This window comes from Cervus elaphus, chromosome 22 (genome assembly GCF_910594005.1).
Source record: "Cervus elaphus chromosome 22, mCerEla1.1, whole genome shotgun sequence".
NCBI classification, from domain to species: Eukaryota; Metazoa; Chordata; class Mammalia; order Artiodactyla; family Cervidae; genus Cervus; species Cervus elaphus.
This window is the reverse complement of record NC_057836.1, coordinates 49256790-49275663: the sequence shown is the minus strand read 5'-3', so window position 1 is coordinate 49275663 and position 18874 is coordinate 49256790. Positions and strand designations below refer to the sequence as shown.

The window sequence follows — 18874 nt, the reverse complement described above, 5'->3', positions numbered from 1 at the left end:
TTGTATTGCAGGAAGACTTTCTGCCTCCAACCTAAGTAGGTCATGTTTATAAACAGAGTTCAAAGGTGCTCCTATTAGAGACCTCTATTCAGAAGAAAACGGAGCAGCTGAAACATTGGGCCACATCCCTCAAGTTTCTTTCCTGGTGACCCCAGAGCTCCTCTCAGGTTCATATTTCTTCCTCTGCAACAGCCTCCAGCCTGCCTTCCCCTGTTGAGAAAGTTAGAGATGGTCACTAAAATCATAATTCAGCTGATAGACTGCCTAGTTTATGCCACGTCCTGTGTCATGAGGGAAGACTCACTTATCACCCCCAAATCACAGATGAGCAGACTGAGCCTCCCCGAGCCGGTGAACCTTGCCCAAGGCAGCAGAGCTGAACCTGGAACCCAGGTCTAGTCTCCATGTCCCTCCCATGCACTAGTGCATGCCAGAGCAGTGGGCAAGCTTCCGATGCTCCAGGACCATTCCAAGTTTTTACAGTCATGCTCCCTGTCCTGTTTTTCCTTCTAGAAGGCAATGGAGAGCATGACTGTGAGCACCCTAACAGTGCTGGCTGTACCCATGATGGTCGTGCCCCTAGGGCCTCACACAGGGCCAGGTGTGGAGGAGGGGCCCAGCAAAGTTTGTGGAGAACTGAACAGAGGGGTGCAAGCCCAGAGTGGTCCAGCTTCCTGGTTCTACTCACCATTCCTAGCAGCATTGGACTCAGCTCTCTTCTCCTCTCGCCAGCTTTCGTGGGGCGAGAAACTGTGACCCAGACTCGTAAGGAAACATACAATCACCACTGCTTGTTTTGGGGCCAGGCGCTGAGCCTCTGCTGGAGCGGCATGCAGGTCACTACTGCCTCTCCCATAAAGAAACTGTTGGGCCTTTTTCTTCTTGTTTTCTTCCCTGGAGGAGGGCACGGCAACCCACTCCAGGATTCTTGCCTGGAGAATCCCATGGATAGAGGAGCCTGGCAGGCTACAGTCCATAGGATTACACAGAGTCAGACATGACTGAAGCGACTTAGCATGCGTACACGCTTCTTGTTTTTTCAGGGTAGGGGCAGAATGTTGCCCTTTGAATCTTTGTATTCTTCTAAAGGAAGGGAGTCGTAATGAAGTTTAGGTCAAGCCACCTGGTACTTACTGAATGCCTGTCCTGGGTCGAACACTGGGCTAGATGCTAAGCAGAGAGCAGTGAATAAGATAGACACTGCCCTTCCCACACAGAGCTTAGAGCTAATGGCAAATCAGAAGTCAAACAACCTCCAAATGGCTGCTTGTGTGCATGCTAAATCACTTTGGTTGTGTCTGACTCTTTGTAACCCTGTGGACTGTAGCCCACCAGGCTCCTCTGTCCATGGGATTCTCCAGGCAAGAATACTGGGGTGGGTTGCCATGTTCTCCTCCAGAGGATCTTCCCCACCCAGGGGTTGAATCCATGTCTTTTACGTCTCCTGCATTGGCAGGCAGGCTCTTTACCACTAGTGCTACCTGGGAAGCCCTTCCAAATGTATGAGTTTTACCAAAGGGAACATACTAAGTGATGCAGTGACAGGATGAGGGGGACTGAGGAAGTCCAAAGGCAGATGGCCTGGCACATGGGTGTCACCCTTGCTCCTTCCAGACAGCTGGGAAATCAGTCCCTGAACACAGTGAGCTGGACAAAGGGCCAGTCTGAGAAGGACCAGGGGCAACTGTGAACTGCACTCTTCTTCCCTTACAACCAATTGACAAGTCTTCAGATTCTTGCTTGAGGGGGTTACCATGATGTCCATGATGTAGATGCTGGCTGGGGATGCTCATTTACCTTCAATTAAAAAGTGCACATAAGGATTTGAGCATGCTGATTAGAAGGAGTGTTAAGTGGTACTGTGGTGAGAACATGGGGTTGGGATGCCTGACAGACCTTAAGTCAAACATTGGCTCTGGTAGACTCTGGCTACCAGGTCTGTAAAATGGGGATAATACAAAGAGATTAAATGGGACAATGTGTGCCTTGCTCTTGGTACATAGCGTAGAGCTAGTGTAGTGAAGAGGTTTCAAGGCAAGTGCTTGAGTCCCACTGTGTTTGAAACTTGCCTCTAACCAGAGGTGAAACCTTTGGAAAGTCACTCATCTCTGAGTGCCTCTGTTTCCTCACTTGTCAAAGAGGGAGGTAATAACAGTACCTACCTCTAGGGGCCATTCATCCTTCCAAACAAACATTTGAGCAGCTACGAAGTATCAGGCACTGTTCTCAGTTCTGGCCTCGTGACATTCACATACATGCTGGAGGTTGTCTCAGGTTAGAGGGTGTCCATATGAAACATTTTAGGGCAGTACCTGGCATGCGGCAAGCACTCAGTAAGTGTTCACTCAGTAAGTGAAAGTTGACACTTTCACTGCAACCACGATCATTATCATCATATCATCATTGACTGAAGCACAGTAGCTCGGGCACACAGACCGTGCCAGGAAGGGGGACGTGCCACCAAGGAGAAAGTGGTGCCAGGTCCTGTTCTGCCACCACCTCACCCTCTGACTCTGAGGGGGTCATTTGACCTCTTAGACATAGACGTGAGACATCCTCACCTCTAAAATGACACAGATCAACGAAACGGGTTTGGAAAGCCTTTTCTCGTTCTGAAGAATTTGACTTTGGGTCCTGCAAGCCGACCTCTTGCAGAAGCTATCACAAGTAAAGTAGAGCAAATTGGTCAGTCCTAGAAAATGGAACAACAAAAATTGCTCAGACAAATGAAAACTGTAAGAATGTGTGGTTCCTGAATTATGGCTTGATTTATTGAGCCCCACAAACAAAAATACACAAAAACATAATAAAACAAGATTTTTTTGATTGGAGATCATCACAGCAATATCTCTACTTTCTACAGTGCTTCAGTGATTACAAAATCCTTCTAGATTCAGTTGTTTGACTCGTGCCTGAAGAAAGGTTGTGAAGTGGTACGATTATCCTCCTGTTAGTAATGTGGAAACTGAAGACACAGAGATTGCTCCCTCTACTCCACAAATATTTATTAAGCATCTACTACATGTCAAGCACTAAGAGGCTGATTCAGCTACTTGGCCAATACCATCATGGTTCAGAAATATTTGAATGACCAAATGTGCCAAGAGAGTGCAACAGAGAGCATTAGCATGTGTCTGCCTGTTTGCAAAAGCAAGCACTTGCTGGATAAGAGCTATGTCACAGGGAATGCACCAGCTAATAAAGATATCAGACAAAGAGGTGGCAGGGGGAGACACCCATGCACACCCCTAACTATAGCAAAGGGCTTTTCGTGATATAGTGAAGGTAAGAATACAAATAATTAAGGGCTATGAAAATATAGAGGAAGAATGATCAGCTCTGCTGACAAGGGGCATAGGAGGGTAAATAGAATTTCACAGGAAGATCCATTTCCGCTGTTTTGTGATAGACTAAACAATCCAAGCAGAGGTTTGCAGGAATGACAAGTAAGCTGGGGGTGGCCATGGTTGAAAGTGTTCCTAGGCATGGAAGATGAGCCTGAAAAGGTAAGTTGGGGTGTATTCTCTAAATCATTGAATGTGTCTCTGTTTAAACCCAACTACATGGCGTGGGGGGCTCTCCTTTGTTTTACAGTGTATCAGGAATTTGACCACCTCCTGGAGGAGCAGTCTCCCATCGAGTCCTACATCGAGTGGCTGGACACCATGGTGGACCGGTGTGTTGTGAAGGTGGGTCAGCTGAGCGGAAGGTCCCTGTCCTGGATGGCAGTCCATCACTCGTGTTGGTGGCACTTGGGTCACCAGAAGCAAGCTAGCTGAGTGTTTCCTCGGCGGCCTCAGAGCCCTAGGGATCCAAGGCAAAACTTGGGCCTCCCCTTAGGAGGTAGGCAGCAAAGAGAATCAAAGGAGGTAAGATTCTGAGGCTCCCTCCCCTGGTTCAACCAGGCCAGGATCTCTTTTTTCTGTTGTACACATTGAGTCTTGACTTAAGATTTCATTTCTTAGAGTGTACTTCTGCTGCTAAAAATAAAAAGTAAAAAACCACCATTCCATGACATTGAACTTAGAGACCCATAAACCTTCTTGTCATATTTTATAAGAAAGAATAACCAGTGAAGATCAAATCAACCATTCCTAAAGCTGTTCACTCTCTCTTAGGTGGCTGCCAAGAGACAAGGATCCCTGAAGAAGGTGGCCCAGCAGTTTCTCTTGATGTGGTCCTGTTTTGGCACAAGGGTGATCCGGGACATGACCTTGCACAGTGCCCCCAGCTTCGGTAAGTCCACCCCAGCCCCCTCCAAACCAAAAATGTCTTCACTGGGCTCCATGGATCAAGTCCATCTCTCCAGAGTTGGGCATGGTCTTGTTGTCTCTAAGACCATAAGGACATTACCCAGAAACATCCTCTGTTCTGGGGGACATGATGTTAGGACTTTTGGGGAGAAAGATGGCATTGCATGCTAAAGGAGAAGTATTTATATCTGAAGATGAGAGGTTGGTACACACTACCATTTGAGTTTAAAGAGGAATAAATAGCAGTGGCTGTGCTCCCCTTTTTATGGAAGCCTCAGTCATGGCTACTTTTATAGGGCTATTTTGACAAATTTCATAGTGTGGATATGCCAAGACTGGGCACATGAAGAAGCCCCTGAGTCCAAATATTTGCAAATGGCTTAATTGACAGGCCAGCGGTGGGTAGACAAGTTTCTTTGACGACATGCCCCAGGCTGATGCCTCGTGAAGGACTTCTGCATTCATTTTCCCCTTTGCTTTATTGATCCCTTGGGTTTGCACCACCTCCAGGAGACATCCCTACCCCAAGTCCTTGTCTTCTGTTTTCCAGTGTTAACGGGACTTGAAATTTCTGCCCAGAGGTGCTTCTAATAGTCTCTGTGGGCAGGAACCTAATCACTGACTTGGGGGGATTATTATGTTTCATTAGAAAGAATGACATAGGCACGGAGTTCAGGTCATCATTAAACAAGTGACATAGGACTTCTAGGCATCATCCAGACATTTGAAATCTCAAAAACGCTCTGGCCTTCAATTTTCTAGGCATTTCAGCAAAGGGCTTTTGGTAAATTTTCAGGGTAATTTCCTTGTTCTCTAACTTTGCAAGTAGAAATGTGATTTTTGCTTCTCATTATCTCCAATTAAGTCAATCAGCTCTGGGCTTTGCTCTGGGTTTAATCTGACACTTTTCCATCTACTTTTTTATGGTCTTGTCAGTATTTTCCAGTTGTGCTATACAACGTGGTGAATATGTGTTGAAACAAAGAATGCACTAATTTTTCTAAACAGTTCAGTCCGTGAAAGACTGTGTTTACCCAATTGGAGAAGTGTTTTGTTGTGGATTTCTTTATCTCAGCATTGGGAAGTTCTCTGAACCTGCCTGCACCATGGCTACAGACGGAAATTCTCTTTGAGCTGTGTATGGAAATGCTCTGGTGACTGCTACCTGGGCAGTGACATCATACACGGCATTTTGATGACTTCCAGTTCAGCATAGTTAGTGTTAGCACATGTTACCTCTGGCTCTGGGAAAACCATTTGTGCATAACTGCTTTCAGTTAAGCCAATGGGTAAAAAATACTCGAGATTTTTTCATTGCTTTAGAATCAAAGAATGAACGATGCCACACAAATAAATATGTACACATCCACAAAGCAAGCATCCTCTCCTTGTTTTAGATCTTATGCTTCAATTTGCTAATTCTTGAACTGACTATATTATCAAATACCCTTCATTAGGTAGGGAACATAGTTGATGTTGTAATAGTCTTTGTTTGTATTTACTAAGTTAACAGTCGATGTTATGGACAGTAGAACAATGAGTTCAGGGAATAAGTACTAAGAAATACTATTCCTTAAAATGTGTTTGTTTCTTTTTGAACCACACACTATTCTAGGATACACCAGAAACTCAGGCAAATGGCAAAGAATGGTCACAAAACTTTTAGAAATGGAAAGAAAAAAGATATGAACCCAATTTCACTTTTACAGTATTTTTCAACCCTGAACAGATGGAAATAATACCTGTCTCCAAGTCTGTTTAGCAAGCTCTCTGAAATGGTCCTGCTCATCCGACTCATTGTTGAGTTTTGCAGCTTGGGGTGACAGGCAAGTTGAAAGAATTTGCGGCAGACAAAAGCCCAGCTCCCCCTTTCTGCCTGTATATGTCAAAGACACAGTTGGTGGTTGTGTTTGGGTCATGTGTTCCCTGTATAAAAACAGCTAATTAGGAAAAAGAGCCCTCTGTTCCCTGGCCCCACCCCCAACCGCAGGGGCCAGCTCTATATATCTTATAACTCCCAAACGATCCTGGCCCTGTGAATGGTGCGGGCGTTTGTGTGTCTGCGTAGCAGGCTGACCGTCACAATGATCGTGTGGAATATCACAATGATCCCGCAGGGACTCTATCACCTCTTCCCAGAAGAGCCTCTTTCAAAGGTAGTTGACTCCTTTCTTCTCCTTAATTCCTTTTCACTCTTTTCTCCCTAATTCCTTTTCACTGAAAGAGCCTATGCTGTGAACTAAAGTAGCCAGACTTTCTTTCTTTGCTGCAAGCAGCACTTTCTAGCAAAATTAGTCAGCAAAGGTAGGGTGGTGGGCAATGAACTTTTCATCCTAATGGAGCTGAGGAAATTAGAGACTCTATTTAAACAACAACAACAACAACAACGCATTTGCGGTTGACGGCCCTGAGTTCAGTTCCTAGGACACCTGGCTCCCGAGGCAGTGCAGGTGTCTTTACCCTTCACTCTGGGTTTTCACCAGATGCCCCTGTTTTCACTGTTTGGGAACATCCAGAAGGCAAACATAGTTCCCGGAAGTGCTTCAGCATGAAATGGTGTGGAAAGTTGCCTTGGATTTGAAGGCTAAGGGGGTGGGGCTATGTATCATTTCCCAAGTTTTCACCTCTCTACACACTTTTGTTCTGGCCTAGAGTCAAAGCTCACCCACTCAGGCAGGGCAGGGGAAGCCACGTGGGAGCAGCTCCCAGGCCAAGTGACTGTGACGGACGGAGCCTCCAGACTGCCTTCTCAAGGTTTAGATGTCCTGGCCTGGCTCTCTTACCCAGAACCGGCTAAACTGCAGAATCTTGACCTTCAAAATGTCACTCACAACCCTGCTGAGCTCCAGGAGGCAGGACTTGCTTTCCCTGTATTAGGGAGAAAAAGCAGAAACCCAGGAGGTGCCGGGGCCCCGGGGTGTACGCAAACTGAGCTAAGCTCCCTCGCCCAGGGTTTGATCCCACGCTAGGGCCACACTGCTGAGGCTGCTTCTAACTTTCTTCAGCCAAAGAGCAATAAGAAAAACAAAGCAATGTTTATTCAGGGCCTAGTATACACTAGACACAACATTAGGCACCTTCTCATTGAATTCTCACAACTTATGAGGTCAATATAACAGACAAGAAAGCTATGATAGAACAGGAAGCAAAAGCAGGATAATGCTACTCTTTTTGACAAATATATAGGAAGCACACAGTACAATTTAATTCTCACATCAACTCTGCCAGGCAGACAATAATAGATATCTTTTTTACTGAGATGGAGAATTTTCTTGCCCAAAATCAATATGGTAAGTGGCAGAGCACTGTTTCAAAATCAAATCTGCCTTGCCACAAAAGCCATGCTTTCTCAATTACCACAATTAAGACAAATATCCTGGGCTCAGATGCATGGCACAAAAAAGACTAGATAAACTGTTTACCCCTCGTTGATGGTTTTCTAAAGCCATATTGATGGAATAAAAAAAAGTTTAAGCTATGAGAGAAAAGAACAATAATTAGATGATCATGAGTAATAAGAGATGCCAGAAGACAAGTGTTGAGAACAAAGAACTGTCAACCATTATTGAAAAGTGAGGGCAAAGCAATTTTCAGTTATTAAAAAACTCAGAGAACTGTGGTACCCATAGAACTTCACTTAAAAAAATTAAAGGGTGCATTTCCATAAGAAGAAAAATAAAACCGTCACTAAGTTCTGGGATGCAAGAAACAGGAATGTTCTAGTTATTGTTGTTTACCAAAAGTGTAGTGATTTAAAACAATATTATGCCTACAGATTCAGTGGGTCAGGAATATGAACGGGATCCAGCAGGGACGGCTGGTCCGCTGTTCCATGATGTCTGGGACCTCAGGGTCCAGCAGGGATGGCTGGCCTCTGTTCTGTGATATCTGGGACCTCAGGTGGGAGGACTCAAAAGCTGGAGCTCACCCAGCTGGAGGCTGGAATCCTCTGGAATCCTCAGGTGCCTGGTGCCTGGGCTGGGATGACTTGCAGCCTAGGACAGCTGACTGGGGTGCACTCAAATGGCCTCTCTCTGTGGCTCACTTTCCTCACAGCACGGTGGCCTCTGACAGTTGAATTCTCTCGTGGAGGCTCGGGCCCCCGAACGAGTGTGCCAAGGAGGGAGCGGCAGTGCCTCTTGTGACGCAGTCTCAGAAGTGAAAGTGTCACTACCCTTGCTCTGGTGATCAAAGCAGTCACAAACCTACCGAGACTGTAGGAAGTGCATAGACCACCCCCCTCCCCACCCTGCACAACACACACAGTTCTCCCAGGAAGGCTTGTTAAAGAATTTGGGGGCCTTCTTTAAGATGAAAGAAATTTTAAAATATATAAGCAAATTTAAGTAACTTTTGGTTGTAATTTAAAAACTAACTTTTGTTGTGTGTTTCAAAAAGGTAAAATCAAACTCTAGGAAACAATAAAACACAGGGAAGTGGGGAGAGACTCTTTCAGGAATAGTTAGAGCATGCTAAAGGTCTTTGTCTTGAAATACTATATAACTTTATATTTTGTTGAAAAGAATGTGTAGTTTGGACTTAATAGATGTGTAGGATATAGAATCATCACTAGAAGAATAGAATCATAATTTGCCAAAGAAAAATGGAAAAATGTGAAAACTTAACTGGCAAGAATTGAGAAGATAAAGGAAGTTTAGAAAAAAATATAGTAAACTCAAAACATGAAATAGGATGCTAGAAATAAGATCAACTAATAATCACAGTAAATAAAAAGATCTTTTCCCTCAAAAAAATCAGGCATAAATTGTAACTTTTACTAAACCTTTAAGAAGCATAAAATCCTTAGTTTATGAAAATTAATATGAAAATCAGTGTTTTAGAGAATAAAACAAAAGAAGGAAAGCTATATAGTTAATTTTATGATGCTGATATAATCTCAGCTTCAAAAACTTAGAAGAGCTGTGGAGGAAAAGGAAATTATGACTCAACCACACATAAATATAGATGAAAATATTCTGAATAAAATACTAGCAGATCAAATCCAGGGCAAATTTTTGAAAAATCATGGTTGATGAGTCTGATGCCAAGAATTCAAGTATGATTCTAAGTCAGAAAATTACTCATTACCATACATTACAAATTAAAGTTCTTCCCTGTTAAAGAGAAAAATCATATGAACATCTATAGATACAGAGGGAAAAAATGTATTTGATACAATTCAGCTCTCAAGTATAATTTTTTAAAACTCTTGGCAAACTAAGAACAGAAGGGAATTCATTTAATATGTTAAAGAGTATTTTAAAAACCTGCAGGAAAAAAAAAAAAGAAACTGAAAAAAATAAAAATAAAAACCTGCAGAAAACAATGTACTAAGTGGTGGAACTTTAGAAGTTTTCCCATTTCAGTCATGAATAAGAAACAAATGCCTTTTAATACTGTTTCTGATAGCTATGTACTGGAGGTGCTAGCAAATGCAATAAGAAAAGGAAATGAAGTGTAAGAATCAGAAAGGAAAACACAAAATTTTCTTTATTTATAGATGTCATGGTGGCTGACAAAAAATAATCTACAAACTAATAGAACAAATAAGAATTCAGGCAGGTTACTGACTTCAATTTCTAAAAAATTCTTAGCACTCTTACCATTAAATAGAAAATAGCTATCTCTATGTATCAGTCTATATGTCCATATCTATATATTGCATTCATAACAGCAACAGAAAGGTGTCCATAAAATAAGTCTAACAAAAATTATTTTAAGGCTTTCAAGGGAAAAATTTTAAAGTATTATTGACATGTACCCTGTTCATGTTTGGAAAAGAATATGTGTGGTGTGGAGATTCCTTAAAAAACTGGAAATAGAACTGCCATATGACCCAGCAATACCACTTCTGGGCATACACACTGAGGAAACCAGATCTGAAAGAGACACATGCACCCCAATGTTCATCGCAGCACTGTTTATAATAGCCAGGACATGGAAGCAACCTAGATGCCCATCAGCAGATGAATGGATAAGGAAGCTGTGGTACATATACACCATGGAATTTTACTCAGCCGTCAAAAAGAATTCATTTGAACCAGTCCTAATGAGATGGATGAAACTGGAGCCCCTTATACAGAGTGAAGTAAGCCAGAAAGATAAAGAACATTACAGCATACTAACACATATATATGGAATTTAGAAAGATGGTAACGATAACCCTATATGCAAAACAGAAAAAGAGACACAGAAATACAGAACAGACTTTTGAACTCTGTGGGAGAAGGTGAGGGTGGGATGTTTCAAAAGAACAGCATGTATACTATCTATGGTGAAACAGATCACCAGCCCAGGTGGGATGCATGAGACAAGTGCTCCGGCCTGGTGCACTGGGAAGACCCAGAGGAATCGGGTGGAGAGGGAGGTGGGAGGGGGGATCGGGTTGGGGAATAAGTGTAAATCTATGGCTGATTCATATCAATGTATGACAAAACCCACTGAAATGTTGTGAAGTAATTAGCCTCCAACTAATAAAAAAATTAAAAAAAAAAAAAAAAAAGAATATGTGATAAATCACTTTAAATACAATCTTCAAAGAAAATACCCTAGTAGAAAAATGGGCAAAGAATATGAATAGAGAGTTCACAGGAAAATAAATTCAAATGGCAATAATCATATAAAAAGAGGTTGCACCTCTCTAAAAATTAGGGTACTGCAACTTATAAAGACAGTAACATTTCACACCCTTCAGATGGCAAATACTGTGTTGCCTACACTACCAGTAAGATTATGGAAAATATTAGTGAGTAGTTTGGCACTACCCATAAGACTTAAGAATGCAGGTGCTCTTGGACCCAGAGATTCTACCTCTGGTCCTAAACACAAGGAAGGCAACAGGTACAAAACAAAAAAAGATTCATTAGAGCCAGTTTCCAATAGTCAAAAATGTAAATAACCTAAATTCCATCAACAGGAGACTGGACAAATAAATCATGCTATAGTTACACAATGGCCATGGCCATTAAACGAGAGCAACGTGTCTTAGTGTGGATAGATCTTAAAAAACCCAAGGTATCAAGTGCAGGTTGCAGAATGCTCTGTAAAATATGGCACCATTTCTATCAAGTTTGAAAATAAAAAACAATATCATTTGCTTTTGTGGATATATAAATGTATGTAGAAATGTGTTTGAACAATAAATGGCAGATTTGAGACAGTGATTAAATAAGGGCGTGCTATGTCAGGGCATGCTATGTCAGAGCATGTTAAGGAAGGGAACACTGGGGCTTCATTTTTATCTTCAATTAAAAAAACAAATATGTGAAATGTTAAAATTTTATAAAGCTTGGTATTGAGTACACTGGGTGTTCATTTTAAAATTCTCTCTCTTTTTTGGAGGGGCCTTCCTTTGCAGCATGTGAGATCTTAGTTCCCCAACCAGGGATCAAACCCAAGCTCCCTGCATAGGAAGTGCAGAATCCTAACCCCTGACTGCCAGGGAATTCTCTTAAAGTTATTTATACTTTTCCGTATGTTTGAAATTTTTCAGAAGGAAAAAGCAATGCTTTGATTCTATAAGATGTCATTAACTATGTCATCATATAACAACAATAATCTTTTGTCTGTATCCTAATACCTTTTTCCATAACAGACTCCAATGCTCAATAGCTCTGTAACTTTAGGCAAGTGCTTTAAAATCCTCTGAACCTTCATTTCCCTATGTGTTAATTGAAGATAATATCTTCTTCACAGTGTTGTTGGAAAGTTAAAAGGGCTTAGCACAGTGCATATGGTAAATGGTCAGTGCTTGCTCATTTGATTCATTTGTCTAACAAATAACCATGGAGCCTCCACTGTGCCTGACACGGTTCTAGACACCAAGTATAGAACAGTGGCCGGGAGGGGGAAGGGAGGTAAAAAGACATAAAATTCCCTCCTTTTATGGAGCTTACAATCTAGTGTAGGGAGGCACATAATAAAGATAAATAAGTTCAGTCTATAGAATAGCAGATGGTGTTAAGTGCTAAGGGAAGAAATAAAGCAGGAATGTTAGCTATAATTGCCTCTCTCCTGTCTGTCTTTGATGCTTCTTTCCATCTCCCTCCCCTCTTCTTCTTCCTCTCATCAGTCTTTCTGAATCTCCTTCTTTGCTTTCCTCCCTTCTATTTGAACTGCTCCCATGATCATGACACTGAACTGCTTGTTGCCTAATAATCTTAAGGATGGATTTCTGCTCACCAAGGACACTGTAGCTTTTGTGGAGTCAGTGACTGAGCTTGAAGTTTCCTTTGGACTCAAGGCACTTATCCCAGTGGTGAGTGAGCAGCAATAGCTCTACAAACTTCCCTTGTTTGAAGGATGATTGAAATTACCAGACCAATTGGGTAGCTGATCAGAGTCATTAGGAGGAGAGCTTGAACCCCCAAATCAACACTTCCCCTGGAGTACTGGCCTCCAAGCCCAGCTCTGATATCTTCTAAGAGGGTGATCTTAGTGTCTTCACTTCATCAGATCTTGTTTCTTTATCTACTAGACAGGAGTATTGTGTAGATGATCCGAGGTGCCTGTCTGTGCTAAAACTACTAAATCCATTTTTATTATCTAGGGTTTTCCATTCTAATTTGGTTGCATAATGTCTTTCTCTCTATCTATCCCTGTTGACTTAGAGCCACATCTCAGCAAATACTTCTTCATTGTGGAGACCCTTTGGAACTTTTTGGTATATGCTGCTGTCTTTTGATTTCTTTGACTCTGTGAATGGAACAGTCATCCCATAGGACTTAGAAGGTTAGAATGTTCTAATCTTAGAACATTAATAGCAAAAGGGACCTTAGCCACTGTTCATTAAACTTTTCCTCCTTACGGCACTTCTGTAAAATAGAGTTGACTGTTCCCCTCACAGAGAACCTTATTGCATGATTGATTGAAGAACAGCTTCAGAGTCAGCCAGACTTGGGTTCAAATCCCATGTCTGACACTTAATAACTGTGTGACATTGGAGAGTTAACTTTACCCATCTGAGCCTCAATTTCCTCCATTGTAGAAGGAGGGTATCCCTCACCTCAAATGGTTGTGATGAGGATTAATGCAGTAGTAAATCTCCGGCAGTTAACCCAGTGGCTGCCACAGAGCAAGAGCTCAGTAAATAGCTGGTTTTGTTTCTAACATTTCCAAGGAGCAACTCATCCAAGTCTTACTAAGTCTTACTAAGTAGCAGAGCTGGAGTTCAACCTGGGTGGTTTGATCCAGCCCCACGCAGTTACCCACCACGCTCTACCTATGGCTCACAGGACTCATTCCGGGGAAGTGGATGGAAAGTTTAGTTGTGGAAGTCTGCATCTCACAATGACTCAAAAACACCTGAACGTTCTGAATTCCAAATGGGGTCAAAGAACAGACACAGCACCCTGGGAATGGAGGAAGAATGGGGACCAAATTCAGAATGGGGGACATGGTCCTGGAGTTCTGTGGAGGGACTGGAGTAGATGTGCGTGACCTGGGGGCATCTGAGGGCCTCAGAGTTAAGCCAGGAATCTTATTCTGTAGCAGTTCTGGACCAAAAGAATCAATCTACCTGAACTGAAAGGTATTGCGTGTGTGTGTGTGCACGTGTACAAAGAAGCCAGGTACAACTAAAAAGGAGAAAATAAATTCCACCTAAGAGGAACCATCCTAAAGCCCCCAACTGGCCCTTATCAACTTATTTCTGAGACCTGTAAAAGCATAACACCCAGCTCACATGGCCCTTCTGAGGACCAAATTCTTTAGTCTTCCCATCTATGCTATGAGGAAACTGAAACGGATGGATCTGTAGGGGAAAGGGGAACAGAGTTTTGGAACCAGACCAACCTGAGACCAATCCCTGCTTAATTCCAATGGAGAGGCTCATTTCCTCATCCATAAGAGAGTATAATGGGCTTCCCAGGTGGCTCAGATGGTAAAGACTCCACCTGCAATGCTGGAGACCTGGGTTTGATCCCTGGGTTGGGAAGATTCCCTGGAGGAGGGCATGGCAACCCACTCCAGTATTCTTGCCTGAAGAATCCCCATGAGCAGAAGAGCCTGGTGGGCTGCAGTCCATGGGGTCATAAAGAGTCAGACATGACTGAGTGACTTAAGTACAGCACAGTTCAGTTCAGTTCAGTTCAGTCGCTCAGCCATGTCCGACTCTTCGCGACCCCATGAACTGCAGCATGCTAGACCTCCCTGTCTATCACCAACTCCCAGAGTCCACCAAACCCGTGTCCATTGAGTCGGTGATGCCATCCAACCATCTCATCCTCTGTCGTCCCCTTCTCCTCCTGCCCTCAATCTTTCCCAGCATCGGGGTCTTTTCAAATGAGGATAATACCACCTATCTCACAGTTTGTTGAAAGAATGAACCCTCTGTTAAGTGCTTAGCAAGGTCCTTGGCATATAGTGAGCATTCAATAAATGTGTGATGACAGTCATAGTGGTGTTGAGGATGATGATCAGATCATGAGATAAATAATGCTGGGGAGTCTCAGAAGGCCTCTAAAAAAAAGCAAGGGAAATGGGGAAAGGAGATGTCAGTGAGAAGTGCTGGACACTTCACAGGACAGCAGGATATCCATGTGGAGATGTCCCTTTGAGAGGTGGAAACACGGGACTAGAGATGAGGGCTCGGCCCCTCTCTCTGACCACAGACATGCATTCCCTCCCACATGTGGACCCATGTCCATGGAGGCAGCACAACATGCAAGAAAAGAGGGTTTTGAAATAATGTATGCTGTTATCTTGAACAACTTGACTTTGCAAAACGGAAATAAAAGCACCTACTTTTACAAGGTGGTTATAGAAATTGAATTACTGAATATAATATTTTGAGCACAAAGACTGACACATTGGAAAAATCTTTCAAAATGATTGTTCATATCCCTTTTTACGAAATAATCTACTCCAAGTTTAAGATGAAGACTACTACTTGAGGATACCAAATCTTTTCAAGCAATACCTTTTGTAAACATCATGTGGTAAACAGAGTCTCAGAAACACTCAAGGAAATAATTCATTTGTTGCTAACTTAGAACATCAATTATGCTCCTAGAATTATGTCACATACATTGGTAGACACCAGTGAGTTAGAAGACAAAGTCCCTGCTGTGGATATCCTTACAGTCTAGTCAGGGAAATAAGAAGCTTGTGGAACAGAGGAAAATGCAAGACACTATGTCCAGAAATGCTGAACAAAGTGAAGAGTGCCTGGACAAGGATGAGGACAGTGTGAGTGGAAGAGCTCAAATGCATTTTGACAGATGGCTCAACAGGTGCCATTTTTGATGACATCCTATTAATAAATTGAGCAAGGAAGAGTTCAGTTCAGTTCACTCAGTCATGTCCAACTCTTTGAGACCCCATGGATTGTAGCACGCTAGGCTTCCCTGTCCATCACCAACTCCTGGAGCTTACTCAAATTCATGTCCTAGAGTCAGTGATGCAATCCAACCATCTCATCCTCTGTTGTCCCCTTCTCCTCCTGCCTTCAATCTTTCCCAGCATCAGGGTCTTTTCCAATGAGTCAGTTCTTCACATCTTGTGGCCAAAGTATTGGAGTTTCAGCTGCAGCACCAGTCCTTCCAATGAATATTCAGGACTGATTTCCTTTAGGATGGACTGGTTGGATCTCCTTGCAGTCCAAGGGACTTTCAAGAGTCTTCTCCAACACTTAACTTTATGCTAAACCCCAGGCTAGGAGAGGAGAGGGCAAAGGAGAGCAACCTCTGACAACAAGGTCATTCGTACCTGAGCGGGAATGAGGGTCTGGTCCAGGTGGTCAGAGCACCACTCAACGTGTGGTCAACCAGACCAGAGGGCACCGCTGAGCTGAGGTGGCTTACCTTCCACTTGGATCTCCTCTTACCAGGGTCTTTTCATCTGATTCACTTGATGTTTGATGACTACGTGCTGTACCTGTTAGAATCGCTGCACTGCCAGGAGCGGGCCAACGAGCTCATGCGGGCCATGAAGGGAGAAGGAAGCACGGGTAAGCGGCGCTTCACTGGGGCGCGCCCTCCTTCTCACACTGACTTGTGTCCTTACGTCTGCGCTCTGCGTTTCCTCAGCTCCGCACCCCAGAGAGTTTAGTTTTGGTGAACAGGTCAGATGGCGGGAAACCAACACTGTCTTCTCCTTCTTGAGAGTGGGCATGTGTGTACGCAGGAATTGCCTCGTGTGCCACCATGCTGATGGGAAACCATCAAAGATTTTAATCAGAGGAGAGACATGATAGGGGCTTCCCAGGTGGCAGTAGTGGTAAAGAACCCGCCTACCAGTGTAGGGGATACAAGAGATGTGGGTTGGATCCCTGGGTCGGGAAGATCCCCTGGAGGAAGAAATGGCAACCCACTCCAGTGTTCTTGCCTGGAGAATCCCATGGACAGAGGAGCCTTTTTAAAAGTCCCTTAAGGGTAACTTGCCTTGACCTTTGGCTCTAAGAATCCACCCTTCTTCCCACAGCAGAAGTCCGAGAAGAGATAATCCTGACAGAGGCTGCCCCGCCAACCCCTTCACCTGTGCCGTCATTTTCTCCAGCAAAGTCTGCCGCGTCGGTGGAAGTGCCGCCCCCCTCCTCCCCTGTCAGCAACCCATCGCCTGAGTACACTGGCCTCAGCACTACAGGTAATGAACGTCCATCCGAGGCTCTGAGCAGGGAGATGATGTGTAAAGCCAGAGCTCTATGGAGAAACATTCTCCCTCCAGCGCCCTCCCAGAACAGTGCCAACATCTGAGTATCCTCCTGGATTTATCCATTTATTCGTCTGCTCATATTCCTAATGCTTCTGTTTTCAAGTTGGCAGATTAAGTACATCTCCAGATTCCCCCACCAAAAAAGAGAAACTAAGTCACTGACATGATTGAAATGATATAAAACATAGAACACAGACATTCTGGGAAATGAGAAAGGGTTCTCCATGAACCAGAAACTGAGAGGTATCTCTGGAAAGTGGGGAAACAGGAAGCTATATGATAAGCTGTGGCAGTACTAAGGTAGGTGGGGCAGTAAGCAAGGTTCAAACTGATGCTGTGGGTCCCCAAGGAAGGGGAGAGTCCATCTAGCTGTGGAGACCTCACAAGGGAGGCGGTTTGAGCTGACACTTGATTTTAACTGATAAAGGTATTACAGAAGGGCCTCTGGGCAGAGGACAGTGTATGCAAACGCACAGGGGCAGGAAGTGTGGGACCCTTGCAGGGGATGATAAACTGTCTAAAATATGGGCGGTCATGAAGGCTTGTCATAGGCCTGGGAAGGTAAATTCGAGTCCCATCCCATAGGATATTGCATGCCAAGACAACGTTTGAAAATGGAAGAAGTGTTACAAGGATAATCATAGCTAGTTGCTAATATCTAAGTGTTACTTTACCATGAGCAAAGGACCCTCAGCATAATTGTTTCACTCGATTACAAGGTAACTATTGTCCCATTTTCTGGAGGAGGAAAAGTAAAGGGTGGAAAAGAGTTAAATTCCCGGTCCCTGGCAAGCAACAGAGTCAGCAGTTGCCATAAACAAATTTATTCATTCGGTCATTCAGCAAATGTCCTAGCTCTCAAGACTTGTGGAAATGATATATTGTATGTGGAATATGCAGTAAGTGTGAGATAATACATAATAATGAACAGAGTGCGTGTGTGTATGGGTGTGTGTGCGCACCTCCAGGTTTTCTCACGTGGTTAGAAACATGGGGATTAGATGAGGTAAGAAAAGCCCAAGTGCTTGGTTAGCAGTGCAGTGCTATCTAGACAGAAGCGGTTACCGTTTGGATTGCCTACAAGATGAGGGCTGCGGCCAAGCGGGCTGTAGGAGTTCAGAGAGAAGAGCAGACCCTGCCCATCCCACCAGAACCCGGGGCAGGCAGGAGGGAAGTCTTCGGGAGAGGGGTGAGACTCAAAGGCAGCCTCGAAAGATAAGAAGGACTCAGCTAACAGAAGAGTGAGCGCATAGGAATGACAGGCAGAGAAAACTTTCTGCTGGATGGGCCTGGCTGAGGGTGGGGCAGGCGAAGAGACCAGCCTGTGGAGTGGAGAGCTTGGTCAGTCTGTGATAATCATTCATTATCTTTCCCTTTTTGTTTCTAAAATATTTACTTGGCTGTGTCAGGCCTTAGTTGTGGCACGCGGGACCTTGGTTAAGGTGCACGGACGCTCTAGTCGTGATTTGTGGGCTCAGTAGTTGTGGCACTTGGGCTCTCTAGTTGTGGCAAGTGGGCCTAGTTGCTCTGCAGCATGTGGGATCTTAGTTCCCTGACCAGGGGTCAAACCTGCCTCCCTGGCAATGCAAGGTGGATCCTTAACCACTGGACCACCAGGGAAGTCCCTCATTATCTTTTCCACCCAAACCTGCTCTTCCATTCTGCCATTTGCCCAAGTACCAAATCTGAGAATCAGCTCTCCTCTCCCTCAACTCCTCCTGGATTAGATAGGGTAGGCTAAGCCACTGTAACAGACCCGAACATGGCTGGAGTTAACACGATGGGAATCTGTTTCACACAGGGTGTCTAGTCAGAAAGGAGGCTGTCTTTAATACAACCATTTGGAAATGCATGTTCCTTCAGTGTGGGGCTCCACCATACCCCAGGGCATTGCTTCTCAAAGTGTGGTCCATGGACCAGTGGTATGAGCATCACCTTGGAACTTTTTGGAAATGCTTGTTATCAGAGCC

General features: G+C 43.9%; 1 protein-coding gene across 2 annotated transcripts in view; it reads left to right on the top strand.

Annotated features, from left to right (window-relative positions):
• Positions 1 to 18874, top strand: part of RFX4 (regulatory factor X4) — a 174583-nt gene that overhangs the window by 129558 nt on the left and 26151 nt on the right. Inside the window, exons 12-15 of one of the 2 annotated variants that reach the window (XM_043882365.1) lie at positions 3595 to 3689; positions 4119 to 4236; positions 16081 to 16200; positions 16677 to 16835. In XM_043882365.1, coding sequence (XP_043738300.1) covers positions 3595 to 3689; positions 4119 to 4236; positions 16081 to 16200; positions 16677 to 16835 — 492 coding nt within the window. Of the gene's footprint in view, positions 1 to 3594; positions 3690 to 4118; positions 4237 to 16080; positions 16201 to 16673; positions 16836 to 18874 lie in introns of both variants that reach the window. The other variant, XM_043882364.1, reaches the window with a different exon arrangement.